Here is a 16,940-nt window from a genome sequence, read left to right on the forward strand (position 1 = left end):
ACATGTCCGGCTGATAACCGCTGCTCATCTACAATCACAATGAACACCGGTGTACCACAAGGCTGTGTGATGAGCCCTTTCCTCTACTCCCTCTTCACCCACGACTGCAGACCTGCTGATGGTTCCAACGCCATCATTAAGTTTGCAGATGACACCGCGGTGATTGGCCTCATCAGTGACAACAATGAGGCCGCCTACAGGGAGGAGGTGGATTGTCTGGCTGAGTGGTGCGACACAAACAACCTGCTGCTTAACACTGAGAAGACCAAGGAGCTCATCGTGGACTACAGGAGGAATGCTGACCCACATCCACCCATCCACATTAAGGGGACGGCTGTGGAGCGTGTGAGCAGCTTCAAGTTCCTGGGAGTCCACATCTCCGAGGATCTCACCTGGACGACCAACTGCTCCAAGCTGCTCAAGAAGGCTCACCAGCTCCTCTTCTTCTTGAGGACTCTGAGGAAGAACCACCTGTCCTCAGACATCCTGGTGAACTTCTATCGCTGCACCATCGAGAGCATCCTGACCAACTGTATAACAGTCTGGTACGAGAACTGCTCTGCCTCGGACCGGAAGGCGTTGCAGAGGGTCGTGAAAACTGCCCAGCGCATCGCCGGGGCACCACTTCCTGCCATACATGACATCTACTGGAAGCAGTGTCTGAAAAGGGCTGGGAAAATCATCAAAGACCCCAGTCACCCATCACATGGACTCTTCACCCTCCTGCCCTGGGAGGCGCTACAGGAGCCTCCGGACTAAGACCACCAGGTACCGGAACAGCTTCTTCCCCACAGCTGTCAGACTCCTGAACTCTGCCTCCTGACATCTGACCCACGTTAAACTCATGGACTGAACATACACACACCCAAAACCACCTACACACACACACACACACAATGGACAACTGTACCCTCAAACACACAATAATAACATGAACTGAACAACCACTCACAACCACTGGCACTTTATATAGCCTCTGTAGAAATTATCGACATATCTCACTTATCTTAACTGCACTACTGTATAGCTCTGTGTAAATAATCATTCTGTACATTCAATAATCTTTAATCCTACAACTGTTTATAACTTGCATAGTTCATATTTCTGTATAGCTGTATATCTCAGATTTCTGTATAGTTTTTTATTTCATATTTATATCCTGTTCATAGCCTGTACATACTTAGTTATAGAATATTCATAACATACTTCATACCGTGTACATTATAACATACCATAATAGACCCATTTCTGTAATATACTTACATATCTATATTATTGCTAATATATATTGTAATATATCTATATCATGGCTAAAGCACTTCTGGATGGATGCAAACTGCATTTTGTTGCCCTGTACCTGTGCATGTGCAATGACAATAAAGTTGAATTCTATTCTATTCTATTCTAATAATTCCCACTGTCTGCTGTGTGCCGTGACCTCTGACCTGCTAAAGAGAGTCAGCTGTGGATTATTCATTGTTGTGTCTGATACTTAGAACTGTGAGGAAGAACACTACACAGTTAATCAGGGTCCCCTCTCTCTGAATCAGGAAAGGTAGGCAGGCCGCGTGTGGGCCGCGGGCCATACGTTGAGTCTCACTGTTTGAAATGTGAACATTGTTCTGCTGCAGTCAATGGACTAAACCAGAGAAGAAGAAAACAGACTTTACCATGAAGATCCTCAGTGTGGATCAGTATAATATCAGCCTGATGTCTGCAGTTTAGTGTCAGCACAACTTTCACATCATATTCATCTCAGCACAACTAAAACATGCTGACTGACCTCAGAGTTTCAAGTCCACATCCTGGACTCTCCAGGAAACCACACAGATGCTTCACTCCTGAATCCTGCAGCTTGTTGTTCCTGCTCAGCTCCAGCTCTCTCAGATGGGAGGGGTTGGACTTCAGTGCTGCTGCCAGATAATCACAGCTGATCTCTGACAAACCACAGTCCCTCAATCTGTATAAAGAATGAAAGATGTAAGTTTATTAGACAAAGTGTGAGCTTGAAATCATTCAGTGTTTCATCATCTGTTCAGAGCTGAAGAAGGTTCAGAATGTAGAAGTTTAGAAAATGGAAACTCCAAACAGCTGAAGCCAACAGGAAGCAGCTTCAAACAAACACAACAAGAGAAAAAACTCTGAATGTTTCACATTAAAGTCGTACATTTATCATAAAAACAGGACAAAGACTTGAAAAAGTCGTGTTTTTCCTTCCAGGAACCACAAGGCTTCACTTTTAAAGGTGAAGTGTGAAAGAAATGGACATATTTGAAGTCCAACACCTTTTTCCAGTCACATTATTAAAGCAGACAAACTACAAGCTCATTTTCATTCCAACAAGTCATCTTCTGACCTGGACTAACAACACTGGTCTCTATGTGCAGCTGGCTGTGAGACCAGTGCTCAGGGAGCGTCTACAAAGTGCAACACTGAAAGAACATCACACACTCATTTGCTTCCATCATCCAACCTGAAGAGGAAACAGAGACGGCTCCCCTTCAAAGTAAAAGCTGCTCCTTTTGGACACAGTATCAAAGAAAGTCTACAGTATAACATAGAAAAGACAGAACAAAGTTTTGGTTGTTTTTAAATTGTGCAGAAATGAAACTACACTAAGCTCAATTATGTGACAGACATTTCATCCCATGTCAGTTTGGCCTCATCCTGGGCCGGATTATCCAGCACACACTCTGACCACAGGCCCAGGGGCCACGCACAGCTGGGCTCCATCCAAGAGACAGCAAACAAACCAACACAATAATAAAAAGCACCATGTGATCTTCTTACATCTTCAAGACAAACATAGTAAAAACATCAGCACATTTGTTTCCTGATAAAATGATGTGACAGGTAGAACAGAGTAAAGTGGTGGTGTTACAGCCTTTCTCCCCTCTGCTGCCGAGGCTGTTAGTCTCTCCCAAACTCAGCTACAGGACTTCCAAATGAATGAAAGCATGGAAGAGGAGAAGAAGAGGAGAGGGAGGCCACCCTGACCATCACTCCAGCTGAAAACATCACACTTCCATTAAAGTTGGTGAGAAAATGTTGAGCAGGATGAGCTGCTGGCTAATCTGGAGGCTGTAGCAGCAGCTCACAGTCACAGTGGATTTCCACTCATGAAAAAGCTCTGGCTGCTTCATTTCTCATCTCATATCAGAGACTTTAATGCTTCACTGAAGCTGTACTGTGGTCCTTCCATATTCCAGTGAGGCCTCCATAATGATTTCAGCTGTTCTGTACACACACTGTGTGCCCTGTATGGCTCAAAGTCTCTGCAGCCTGTTTTTATCTGCTATCATCAGATCTTCATCATCCTCATTCACATCCCTCACACACTCTACAGCCTCATCAGCACTGACTTCATCTTCACTGACTGATGGAGCACAACATGAACCTGTGGAGGCTGAAACACTGTCCTGTCAAACATCTCCCCGTCACCACTCCACTTCTGTCAGCCTTTAAATGAACCCTGCTCAAGTCTGTCACTTCTGTTTGGAGCCAAAAGGAAAAACTGTTGTTCAGTCGTTTGGAAAGACAACATTTCTGAAAGCACTCAAACTTCTTCACATTTGTCTTCAGACACATCCTGAACATGTAGGAACTAAAGAAAGTTTCAAACATCAATCAAAGACCTGAAATATAGAAAAACAACAACAGCCGCAGTCAGTGAACTCACCTCAGAGTCTCCAGTCGACAGTTTGGACTCTCCAGTCCAGCACACAGAAGCTTCATCCCTGAATCCTGTAGCTTGCTCCAACTCATATCCAGCTCTGTCAGATGGGAGGGGTTGGACTTCAGAGCTGAGGCCACAACTTCACAGTGAGACTCTGAGAGTCGACACTCAGTCAGTCTGTGATGATAGAAAATATAAAATGTGTTATTATAAAAGCAGAAAATCTGCATTATAAACACAGACTGAATGTATATGAAGACAAAACAGAGTGAGGTCATAATCTGATGAATCTGCTCTTCACATCTGTGCTTCAGCTCCTCTTACTGTGTTTGACATGACACAACGATTGAGTCTCTCTCAGATCTGCAGACTTTTAATGAGAATCTTTGTTTGGCTTTAATCTGCAGATGAAGGAGGAAGATGGTGTCACATTTAGGCTTCCATAATGTCCACAGTCTGTCACTGAGATCTGATCCAGAGTCAGAGTGAAGACACACATTTGGACTGTTTCCTGTTTTGACTCCAGAACATTTTGAATGAGTTCAGCTCAGTGAAGAGTTCCAGCTGGAAAGATGATCTCTGTTTGCTACCTGCTGTCAGGTACGACTGTTCACGTCCACACGCAGGAAAAACCTGCTGACTGTTACCAAACGGAGCAGAAATCTCATCACTGGACAATAATGATGAATGAACTCAGAGCTGCTGATATCAGATCTGATTTCAGGGGAACTAAACACAGAAATGATTGGCTCATTTTAGCTTTCTGAGCCATTATCTGCTGGTGTGTCGCTAGTTGGCAGAAAATGATTTGTATTCCTGTTCAGGGCTTCAGTGTTTATGAGTCCAGATCCAGGTGACAGCAAGTCAAAATGATGTTACCTGTCTGTGTCCAGCAGCAGCCTGTATTCACTTTGAATATTGTTATAACCTGACATGGATCAGTTTGTCTTTGATTGGTTTGTAAATGTCACTGTTTCCATTGGACCTGAGTGACGTACAAAGACAGAGAGGGAGAGAAAGGAGAGAGAGGATGGAGACAGCAAAGAGAGAGCAAACACAAACAGGTGAGAGTGGACAGGTGACCAAGGTCAGCAACCAATCAGAGAGCTTCTGTTTGACCCACAGTCACTGATGATGACTGCACATAACCAAGCAGTGTGTTACTCTGATATCAAATATGGATCCTGCTCTTATAATAATGATCATCAGATGATATTATTGTGTTATTTTGTAGCTGAATACGATGTTTGTGTGATTATCAGTGAAAGAAGCAGTGAGGAGGATGGAGAGAGAGAGAGGACAGAGGGTGAAGTTAGAAACACTAAAAGGATTTTTCATGGATTTCATGGATGATTTGAGTGATTTCCAGCAGGACACTTAAACATGTCAGTGGACGTCCTAAAGAACATATTCACTGATATGAAACGTGTCATTGAACAGGATTAATATCAGTGGAAACATGGTGGAAACAGCTGTGACTGCATGGATGTGACACACTTCAAATCTGTTCTCCACTCTTGGATTTGGGATCCATGGAGCTGCTGCTGAGTCTGTACAATAAAGGAATGGTGTGGAAGGTTGCAGCGTACGGACACAAACACTTTGTGGTTACAATCTGATTTTATTTTCAACATTAAACTACTAACCTACACTGATCAATGATGCTAATGATCACATCTGGACTCACCCAGCCTTTCTGCAGGTCCTCACAGCTGGAATCAGTCTCTGTCGTCCCTGCTCTGATGTGTTGTACTTCTGCAGGTCCAACTCATCCAGAACCTCCTCTGACATCTGCAGCATGAAGGCCAGAGCTGAGCACTGGATCTCAGAGAGTTCCTTCTCTGATCTGTTCTCTGACTTCAGGAACTCTTGGATCTCCTGATGTACTGAGAGGTCGTTCATCTCCATCAGACAGTGGAAGATGTTGATGCTTCTGTCAGGAGAGATTTCATCACTGTTCATCTCCTTCAGGTTGTTGATGACTCTCTGGATGGTTCCTGGACTGATCTCTGTCTGACCCAGCAGACCTACTAAGAGTCTCTGGTTGGACTCCAGACAGAGGCCATGAAGGAAGCGAACAAACAGGTCCAGGTGGCCATTTTTACTCTGGAGGGATTTCTCCATGGCTCTCCTCGGGAAATCATCCAGAGATGATTCATCCAGAGATGGTTTAATGTGGGGAAACCGAAGCAAATTAGTATAATCATGATAGTCAAAATCAAAGTCAGAATCATAACAAAAATCTCCCAGGAAGTCTTCCACTACCTCTATCTTCCTGTTGGTGTGACAGTGGAACATGTAGACGGCAGCCAGAAACTCCTGAATGCTCAGATGAACAAAGCTGTAGACTGGTTTCTGGAAGATCACACACTCTCTTTTGAAGATCTCTGTACAAACTCCTGAGTACACCGAGGCCTCTGTCACATCCAGACCACACTGCTCCAGGTCTTCTTGGTAGAACATGATGTTTCCTTTCTCCAGATGTTCAAACGCCAGCCTCCCCAGCTTCAGAAGAACTTTCCTATCAGCCTCCGTCAGCTCCTGTGGACTCGTCTCATGTCCCTCATGGTACTTGTTCTTCTTCCTCTTTGTCTGAACCAGCAGGAAGTGTGAGTACATGTCAGTCAGGGTCTTGGGCAGCTCTCCTCTCTGCTCTGTGGTCAACATGTGCTCCAGAACTGTAGCAGTGATCCAGCAGAAGACTGGGATACTACACATGATGTGGAGGCTCCTGGATGTCTTCATGTGGGAGATGATTCTGCTGGACAGCTCTTCATCACTGAATCTCCTCCTGAAGTACTCCTCCTTCTGGGCGTCAGTGAAACCTCGTACTTCTGTTAGCCTGTCAACACATGTAGGAGGGATCTGATTGGCTGCTGCAGGTCGGGAAGTTATCCAGACGAGAGCCGAGGGAAGCAGATTCCCCTGGATGAGGTTTGTCAGCAGCTGGCTGACTGATGACGTCTGTGTGACATCAGACAGCAGCTTCCTGTTGGTGAAATCCAATGAAAGTCTGCTTTCATCCAGGCCGTCAAAGATGAACAAAAGCTGAGAGACAGCCAGCTTCTCTGCTGTGACCTTCTGTAATGTTGGATGGAAAACATGGAGCAGCTCCAGAAGACTGTACTGCTCATCTCTGATCAGGTTCAGCTCCCTGAATGAAAGCAGAACCACCACACTGACATGTTGGTTCTCCAAGCCCTCTGCCCAGTCCAGAGTGAACTTCTGCACTGAGAAGGTTTTTCCAACACCAGCCACGCCGTTGGTCAGAACCACTCTGATGGGTCTCTGTTGGTCAGGTAAGGCTTTAAAGATGTCCTGGCACCTGATTGGAGCGTCATGGAGGGCGTCCATCTTGGAAGCTGTCTCCAGCTGCCTCACCTCATGTTGGGTATGAACCTCTTCACTCTGTCCCTCTGTGATGTAGAGCTCCGTGTAGATCCCGTTGAGGAGGGTTCTACTTCCTGTTTCATCACTTCCTTCAGTCACACGTTCACATCTCCTCCTCAGACTGATCTTATGTTCATCTAAAACCTCCTGCAGACCAACATCTGCTGAAAGAAAGAAAAACAATGAGACTAAAGAGAAAGAAAACTCTTCAATGTCTGAACAACACAAGAAGTCCAGTTTTCAGAAATGAGTCCATCAGCAGACAGATGTTCAGTCTTACTTTGTACACAGCTGCTCTGACTGGCTGTCTGCAGTCCAGCTCTGCTTCTGGATCTTTCTCCACACTGTGCAGAAGCTCTGATGGTGACACAGAAAAGTCACAGTGGAGATACTTCTGTCCACCTTTGATTAGACTCATTATAAAAAGGAAAACAAAGTTTGAACACAGTCATGTTTCCAGTTCACTGACTTACATTTATTCCATGGACACTCACTCTAACCTGAACCACAGCTACAACCCAACATTGTTGAGGCCTCATCTCCTCCTTTCCTGACTGTAGAGGTTAAATATGCAACAACCAACAAATAAAAGAATTTGGTTCATTTCAAAGAAATTCACACGGTGACCAAGTAAAGTAACCGTAGTAAAGGAGACAACATCCCGTTGATGGTGGGATTATTTGAAAGATTTGCTTTAGTCACGTCACCAAATGCAGTTGAACCACCCGTGGATCCATGTTTGACCATTCTACCACTCTGAGCTCTGCTTTTGAATCATTTTATTATTATCATCATTCATTTATTCATTCTTTGGAGGGGGGCTATTTCCTAATGCCGCCCTAATAAGCTGATGTTCAAGGGGAAATATAACAGAAACTCTTTCAGTGTTATTCATTAATAAATTAACAGATAAACTGTGAAGAAGAAACAAACTGAGATTTAAAGGAGAGAGTGAGAAACTTGATCATCCATCCTCATAATACATGTTTATCAGTATCTGCTGTGACCATACTGCAGTAATAACTACAAGTCTACATTTCTGTGACTGTTGATCAATCACAGCAGGAATCTGAGCTCATCTCTGCACACAGAGCAGCTTCAGCTCTGGGATAAACTGCTCGCTTCACGTCCTTCTCAGCTCACAGACACTCATCCTGATATTTTCCTTTAACATTTGATGGTATAATTCATCTGAGTTTACACTTTATCTACATGAATACAGAAAAACAGACCCAAAACACCAGAAACCATCAGTTTCACCATGTAGAATATATTGTTGTTTCCTTGCTTTTAATTCAGAGAAAAACTCTGATTTGGATTTTCTCTGTTCTCTTTGCCACAGCCCATCCCAGCAGCAGCTGAAGCAGCTGACTGTCACAACACTGAATAACACTTTAAGAGGAACGTCTTGATGCATTCTCAATCATCCAGGAAAGTAAATCTCCAAAAGTTGATTCTGTTCATCTGGCCGAAGTGTAAATGTGGTTATCCCAGCTGGACTTTTGTCAAAGCTGGAACGGCTCCTAAAGAAAGCTCCAGCCGATCCAGGAGAGAAGGACAACCGCTGACTAAGAGAAAACCTGTAGTGATGTGTCAGGAGTATCGGAGCAGTTGAGATGCATTTTTTCTAAACACCGGGTCTCTGTGGCTTTTAAACCCCAAAACACGCTGCGCCAAAAATTGGTCCACCCCAAGGATCGGGTCCCCCGACAGAAACAGAGTAACATAGTGTACGCTGTTAAGTGCAGGAGGATTGCCAGGATTTATACATCGGGGAAACCAAACAACCTCTGGCTACAACACAGAAGAGCTACTTCGTCAGGCCAGGACTCTGCAGTCTATTTACACCTACAGGCCAGTGGACACTCTTTCAATTACATCCTCATCATGTGTAGGGAGGAACGCTGGTTGGAGGGCGGAGTCAAGGAGGCCATTTACGTGAAAAGGGAAAGACCATCTCTGAATCGAGGAGGGGGCCTAAGGGTACATCTGTCACCATCTTACAATGCTGTGATTGCAGCCATTCCCCAACTCTCTGTGAATGGGACTCATGGACATTGATCAATGGTCATGAGAATTTGCATAATTAAGATGACCTCCCAGCCCATTTGTCAGCTGGTGATCAGCTGATCACGGGGCCGGGTTTAAAGGAGAGACGCCACCCACCTGTTCGCCGCTCAGACATCGTTCTCTTCATGTCAGGAGCTCCGAAACTTTGCCGACGTCAGTTGCCGCCTGATTCAGCAACCGTGAGTGTTTTTCCCTTCGATCCTTTTTCTCATCCTGGCTCCGCTCGCTCTCCGTCTGTGACGACAGTTCCGAAGCCACGCTTCGTGCACTGATCGTTACTAGAATAACTGCGTGTCTCTTCCAACCCACCGCTAGCCTTCGCCGCGTTGGAGTCTAGCCAGCACGCCACACGGGCACGCCGAACTACTGTGTGTAATTCGCCTGATCGTGACACCATTGTTCCTTCAGTGGGCTGGTTTCAGTCATTATGCAAATGTACTGTTTATACGATTGAAACCTGCAGTCAGCTGAGACTGAAGAAGTCACCTGGATGAGAGACGAAATGTTTCTCCCACAAAACGCTACGTCCAGATGAACAGAATCAACCTTTGGAGAAAGTTGAATCAGTATTTCAGCTTTAAGAAGGTATTTTAACACAAACATCAGTCCTTCTACTTAAGTATGTTTGACACTTTGTTTACGCCTAAATTAACTTTACTGTTAATGAGTTTTCATGTTTCTGTAATCCACCAGTGTGCTCATGCTTTTTTAATTGAAAAGAGATTTTTAATGATCAAATATAATTATGTTTGTTATTTGTGGATTTTAAATGTCCTTGACAGAGACAGATGATGATCATTATCCTGCACTGTGGTCTCAGGTTTGGTCGAGCTAGCACAAAGAATGGCTATGTTGAACTTCCTCCTGGGATCTACACTAAGAAGTGAGTCCAACATTAGCAGGGTCTCGTTCCTTTATCTGGATTCACTTTAGCATTCACAGTCACGTGAAGCTTGTTATTAACTCGATAAGTCAACCCAGGGTTTCAGCTGAGCGCTCACATGAAACACATGGTGTTGGCAGCATCTGATCAATCATATTCATGGAGACGTGTATCAGCAACAGAGCAGCTGAGTTTGCAGAAGGAAGTCAAACTAAACCATAGGCTATACCACCTGAAACACCTGAGTGGAAGCTCCTCCCTACACTGTGTTTGAAGCAAAGCACAAAGGAGACACCTGCTGGAGCAGCTGGAGTCCTACAGACACTCAGCCTCTTCACTACACAAACACCTCCTACAACATCCACTCTTTCCACTCTGACTGCTGTGTTTGTGGAAACACTCCAACACACACCGCTTCACATACCAACATAGAAATGTGTGAAAAAGAGCTGAGCTGATATTAAACATGAGGATTTATTCAAAAATACAGAGTCAGGAACAACATCTAGACACACATTACCTCTCAGCAACAGAAGAACATCCTTTAAAGTTTATATAAAAATCCTTCGACACGTTGCTCTTTAAGGAAACACAGCTGGGTTCAGGTCCAGGAGATTCTGGCCTCTTATTGATCCTAAAAGAAAAACAATAAATGTAACAGCTTCATGAGACAGGAAGGAAAAACTGGAAATATTAAATTAAAGACATGATGAACAAACTCATAAAAATAATGTACTTACTCTTTGTCACATAACAGACTTTTGTTAAAGTTTACACCAATATCCTTTGACCTGTTGCTCTTTAAGGAAACACAGCTGGGTTCAGGTCCAGGCTCTGGATTAGTTTCAGGGTTATGTCCAGCTGAGCCTGGTACGCCCCACAGCTCTGGGCTTTAAAACAACACACACAGAGGTATGAGTGTGAATAATGATGGAGCAGTGATGTGAGTGCTGAGCTGTGACATGGAGAAGAGTCATGGACAGTTAGAGATGGTCATCTCACCTCTGAGCTTTGGTCTGGCTCTCATGTTCCCCACACAGAGTGCTTTTAGAGGGAGGGACTCCCTCCTCTCTGTCCTCACACTGATCCATGCTGCTGAAAACGTCCAGATGAACAGAATCAACTCTTTGGGGATTTACTGGATGATTGAGCATCCAGACACTTTTTAATATTTTACTCATTTCTGAAGCTTTTTACCAACTTTGTTCAAATTGGTCTGCTGTCATTTTATTGTTGACAAAAAGAGACTTTGAGTTTGAGTGTTGACGTTTCCATGTGGGACTGTTGCTGCAACACCAGGATGTTACTACAGAATACACTTTATATTGTGAGCACTTGGATGTTAGTCCAGTGGTCCTAAACTGACACACCTGCACCTGGATTCATTCTGACCAGATTTTAACCCAACAGTGTTTCATACTTAATACATCAGACACAAACTCTGCAGCTGTCATTGTGTGCAGTGTGTGTGCAGTGTGTGTGCAGTGTGTGTGCAGTGTGTGTGCAGTGTGTGTGCAGTGTGTGTGCAGCGGGTCACTGTGTCCTATGAGTGTTATACTACAATAAACAGAGCCTGACCGCGGGCATAAAGAGGGCAAAAACCCACTTATGCTCTAAAGATGAAGTTCTGTTTCTCTTCAAATGAGCCTCAGAGCATGTGGAGGGTCATTGAACGCATCACAGATGACCTCAAGAACAACAGGCTGAAGAACATAAAAACAAACGCAGAGTTTCTGTCTGACGGTTTGAACATGAAACAGGAATTATTGAACAAAAACGGCCAGTTTACTAATTTATGATCAATCATCAACGCATTCACCTACAATACATGAATGAACATCAGCAGTTAAACTGAAAATAACCTGCATACAAATACGACAGCAGACTATAGCGAACGAGCAGAGAAATGCATTTTATAGATGAAGTGTTGGCAGCGACTTCCGAAAAGCAACTCTTAGGACAGCCCTGTCTCACTGTCAGCAGTTAATCAACATCCACCTATGGGCTCAAATTGTGGTCATAAATATTTTGTACTTGTAAATCAGTTTTGTATGTGTAAAAAGAATTTGTGTGTGTGTAAAATAAGGTTTGTGTGTGGACTTAGCCAAAAAATACGTGTGAAACTCTGCACTCAAGTTTCAAGTTACAAGTACAAATTTTGACCCTATTTTCTTCCTTTCATTTGATTGGTCAATGCCATGTCAATCCCTAACTTTCAGTAGCTGTTGAAAGGATAAAGTTGTGGTATGTCAGTGGTTAGAATTACCATTATTACTTTAGGATTAGTTTAACACAAAGTCAGGGCTGACCCGGGACCATTGCTGTGAGTCACATTTCGCAGCATAAAGGTCCTTTCACATCAGACGCAGCATGTGCTGCTAATGCTAACTGCTAACTAAGCACGTAAACCTGTGACACAAAAAATCACAAAACTCGGACCACCACAGACTGTTTTCCTTCTGTTAAATTATAATATTATTTTATGCCACGTTAGACCCCTAATTAAAGATTGTGAATTATTATGTAGTTTTAGTTTGCATTATTCTCCTGAATTAGAAGAAGCTGATAACTATTGCATTTGTTAAACTGATTTGCATTACATTAGACTGCTGGCTTGTTGTGAATGAAGGATATTGTTTTATGATGCATTATACTGCTGAGTTATAAGAAATACTGTTTGCAGAAAGTCATCGCCTTATTTGTCTGATTAGAAGAGAACAGAACATGCTGGAGTTTTCTGCCCCATCTCAGCAGGAGCAGATAAACAGGGAGCCAAGGTCGTAGCTTAGGCGCCGTGTGAGAGAAAGCATGTGAATGTTTAGGCTTTTATGATAAGGTGGAGGCACCAGAGGCTATAAGAGTTTGAGCAATGCTTCACCATTTTGAGATCTGATGCTGTCTGCATACAGTGTCCATCTCCCACGCGTGTGATCATTAAAATCATTGTTTTTCCTCTTGTCTCGATCCCCAATTTTGAACTCGTAACACTTCCTAGTGATGAAGGAATGAAAAGGGGCATTTATTCCCTTCAAGGATCTGAAGCTTCATAAAGCACCACTCAAATAGCCAAACCCACCTGTTCTCTGATTGGATTGTTAAATTTGTGATTGACATGACATTGGCTAATCAGATGAAAGGCAGAAAAATAGGGTCGTACTTGAAACTTGAGTGCAGAGTTTCACACGTATTGCTTGGCTAAGTCCACACACAAATTATTTTTCCACCTACAAATCCTGATTTATAAGTACAAAATATTTATGACCACAATTTGAGCCCATACAGCCACAGACTGATGGAGGCAGGAGAAGCTGCCTACAGACATCAGTCAGTGGATCCACAGTAACATCGAGTTCAGCTGCTGATCATCAACTGTTTCTGTCTCGTTCCCAGACTCTGATCTCACATAAAACGAAGCAGATTTATGCTGAAACTAAGCTGCACACAGCTGATGTCAGCCAGGAAAACAGTACAGACTGCTAACGTTACCTTAACTTCGAGACGATCAACTGCGCCACAACATTCACGAAAGCGAAAGTAAAAGCGACGGAAGGAAACGCCCAGAGAGGCGTTTGAGGGACGGTCAGAGTCAGGAACCTCAGAAACGCATCAGGCTGGAGTTTAATTCTGCTTTCATCTTTAGAAACATCTGGAAATAGTTATAAAAACGCTGCGTAATAAAGAAAAATAGTGTAGATTAGTTTGAGTTGTGTTTAGCTGAGCTGTGTCTTTAATCTGAAGTTCATTTTGTGGAGGAGCAGCAAGACTTTCAGTGTTACTCTCAGAGAAAGCCTCCCAAATGTCTGTTGTCTTAATAGTGGAATTATCTGGAAAATGAACCAGTTCTTATGAGCTGCTTTTCAATATGAGCAGTCACAGCATTTTATACAGCGTGCTTCATTCACACAAGCACTTCTTTTTCTAACAATGACACTATGATGGATGCATCGGAGAGGAAGTCGGGGTTCCACATCTTGCCCAAGGATACCGTGGCGTGCAGACTGGAGCAGCCAGGGATCAAACCTCCAACCTTCCAGTTAGTAATTCTACCTGCTGAGCTACAGTCTGTACTTCCTGAACACCACACCCTCCTTTTGTTTCTTTCTTTATTTTTTGTTTTGGTTCACATACATTGATATTCTGCTGTAAACAACTAATGAGAACATTTTATAAAAGCTTTGAGTGTCCATCAGGATCCTGTAGAAACACCTTCCATCTCAAACATCAATATTCTGAATTCTGTTTAGAAAGAAATAGATTTCTAGAAAATTATCTAAAGAATTCAACATCTGTTTTGTTTTCTACTATTTATTTAAAAAGTCCCTCTAGCACAGATTTCTTTAGTCACATGTCTTTATGTGTCTTCCATACAAATGTTAACAAACACTCAACACAGCAACACTGAAAGCATTTGAATGTAAATTTCATTCAAATTAAACTTTATACACAATTACAATAATGGAAAAATGACTAAATATTAAAACACTACAACCACTGAAGAAATAAAACCAATCACAATCAACATCAACATCAATTCATATACGTTCATGTGATATCTTTGGGTTCAAAAAACCCAATACCCTTGAATCCATCTTTTAAATTACATTTAAATTTCAGCTGGCAGCAAAGAAATTAATCAGAAATTAACCACAATTAATCTGCAGCTTCATCAGTGTGATGCTGAGTTTCTGACTGAAATTCAGTCTGAACATGTCTGACTCTGTTAAACAGTCAGAGTGTTTCTCTAACAGCAGGAGCCTCTTTACACTCAGCTTCACACAGATGAGCTGAGGAATGATCAAGCAAACTTCTTCTTCTGTCATTTTTAACAGCAGCTTGCATCCAAAGATGTTGCACTACTGCCATCCCCTGGCTTTTACTCTTACTTCTCTTCTAGATCCTCTTGATGACATCAGTATTTCTCAAAAATGAAAAACCACTCTGTTGTGTTTACAAGGTTCTATAATAAGGGAAGAAAATTAGTACATGCTGTTACCCTGTCAGACCAGGGGTGTCGCTAATGAGGCTGGGTAAGAGAAAGAGGAGAAGAAGAAAGTAGAGAGCGAGAACAAGATGGAGCTCCGCTGTAAAGCCTAAAATAAAGTGTTGAACCCAGACGTCGCCTCCGCTGCCTGATTACACACCCAACAAATTGGCGACGAAGATGAGCGCTTCAGTGCCGAGCCCACCGCCCTTTTTGCAACATGCGGGTGAGCCGCCAATACCGTTTATGACGTGGCGCAAATTCTTTGAGAACTACATGCTAGTGATAAATGCTACGGGAGATGCATGGCCGGAGGCGAGACGACGAGCCGTCTTATTACATTGCTTGGGACCAGAGGGACAACGACTGTTCTACACACTGCCAAATCAAGGTACGACGTTTGCTGAAGCCATGACTGCGCTTGAAAACCACTTTGTCCCTAAAGTGAATGTAGTGGCATGCAGGCACACATTCAGACAGCGAGTTCAGCGGGCTGATGAAACGGTGACTCAGTATGTTGCCGCCCTCAGAGCGTTAGCTGTGCCATGTGGTTTTGGAATAATGGAGGGTGAAATGATTCGGGATCAACTTGTTGCTAATGCTAATCTCAGTGTTGTTAAAGAAAAATTGCTGCTGGAGGAGGACCTTACATTGGACAAGGCAGTTACTATTGCATGTCAGGTGGAGGCTGCGGTCAAGAATGCTACACTCCTCTCTGCTGCGCCCACGGCCCAGACTGCTGCAGTACAAGCTGTGGGGGTGAAGGATGCACGTCTTCGGGGAAAAAGAGGAGCGCGACCGGCTCAAGCTCGGGGACCTACATCTAAAGAATGGCACAAAAAGGCAAGTGATAAAGAGCAACAGCGTCATTGTTTCAGATGTGGATCCGAGAAAAACCTGGCTAATGATAAAAACTGTCCAGCAGCAACAGTAAAATGTGATAAATGCAACAAAAAAGGGCACTTCGCCAGAGTTTGTAAATCAGCTGTAGCAGTGGTCAGGGAAGTAGTTGTTCCTGAGTTCACAGTTTTATGTGTCGATGATCACAAACTGATGACTGCAGCATGTGATAAGATTACATGCAAAATGAACATTGAAACACCACAGGGAAACTCTCAGGTTCTGGAGTTAATTGTGGATACAGGAGCTTCAGTATCTATCCTCCCAGAAGCCATCTACAAAGAACATTTTGCACCCTGCGCTTTGACTGAACCGAAAGTTAAGCTTGTCACTTATGCAAAAGGTGACTTGCCTGTCATTGGCTGCCTACAGGCTTCAGTGAGGGTTGCAAGCAATGACAGAAAAGTGCCAGGATCATTCTTCATAGTTAAAGATGGATCACCGTTGCTGGGGTTGGACTTAATTAAAGCACTTAACATTGATATCATTGCTGGAAAAGTCATCAACAAAGGAGAGGATCCTGCAAGAGGAGCACCAGCCAGTAAACAAACATGCATGGTGAATAACATTGATTCCTCTTCTTCCCATCATCTTGGAGCTGTTAAAGGGTTTATCCACAAAGTTCAAGTGAACAAGACAGTACAGCCAGTTTGTCAAAAACTGCGGCGTCTACCACTCAGCATACGTGAGGAGGTGTCAGCTGAATTGAAACGTCTACTCCAAGCAGGCATCATCGAACCAGTGGATGCAGCTGAATGGGTGAGTCCTCTGGTGGTTGGAAGAAAAAGTAAGGGAGACTTAAGACTTTGTGTGGATCTGCGTGAACCTAACAAGAGTGTGATCATGGACTGTTACCCTCTTCCTCACATGGAGGATTTGTTCGCACAGCTGGCTGGGGCTACACATTTTAGCCAGATTGATTTAAGTTCAGCTTATCACCAACTGCCTCTTCACCCTGATAGCCGAAGCCTCACAGCATTCATAACCCATGAGGGACTCTTCCAGTTTACCCGAGTTCCATTTGGACTTGCTTCAGCCCC

At 43.5% G+C, this 16,940-nt stretch overlaps 1 protein-coding gene across 5 annotated transcripts in view; it reads right to left on the bottom strand.

The window, feature by feature from the left end:
• LOC112434484 (NACHT, LRR and PYD domains-containing protein 12-like) overlaps window positions 1-13,581 on the bottom strand; it is a 33,291-nt gene extending 19,710 nt beyond the window's left edge. Inside the window, exons 1-8 of one of the 5 annotated variants that reach the window (XM_076882544.1) lie at window positions 13,506-13,581; window positions 11,022-11,114; window positions 10,760-10,909; window positions 10,540-10,653; window positions 7,347-7,423; window positions 5,364-7,227; window positions 3,680-3,853; window positions 1,784-1,960 (exon numbers count right to left, since the gene is read on the bottom strand). In XM_076882544.1, coding sequence (XP_076738659.1) covers window positions 1,784-1,960; window positions 3,680-3,853; window positions 5,364-7,227; window positions 7,347-7,423; window positions 10,540-10,653; window positions 10,760-10,909; window positions 11,022-11,110 — 2,645 coding nt within the window. In that variant the 5' untranslated portion in view covers window positions 11,111-11,114; window positions 13,506-13,581. Of the gene's footprint in view, window positions 1-1,783; window positions 1,961-3,679; window positions 3,854-5,363; window positions 7,231-7,346; window positions 7,424-10,539; window positions 10,654-10,759; window positions 10,910-11,021; window positions 11,115-13,505 lie in introns of all 5 variants that reach the window. The other 4 variants (XM_076882542.1, XM_076882543.1, XM_076882545.1 and 1 more) reach the window with 4 other exon arrangements.
• Window positions 13,582-16,940: the final 3,359 nt, after the last annotated feature.

This window comes from Maylandia zebra, linkage group LG3 (assembly GCF_041146795.1).
Source record: "Maylandia zebra isolate NMK-2024a linkage group LG3, Mzebra_GT3a, whole genome shotgun sequence".
NCBI classification, from domain to species: Eukaryota; Metazoa; Chordata; class Actinopteri; order Cichliformes; family Cichlidae; genus Maylandia; species Maylandia zebra.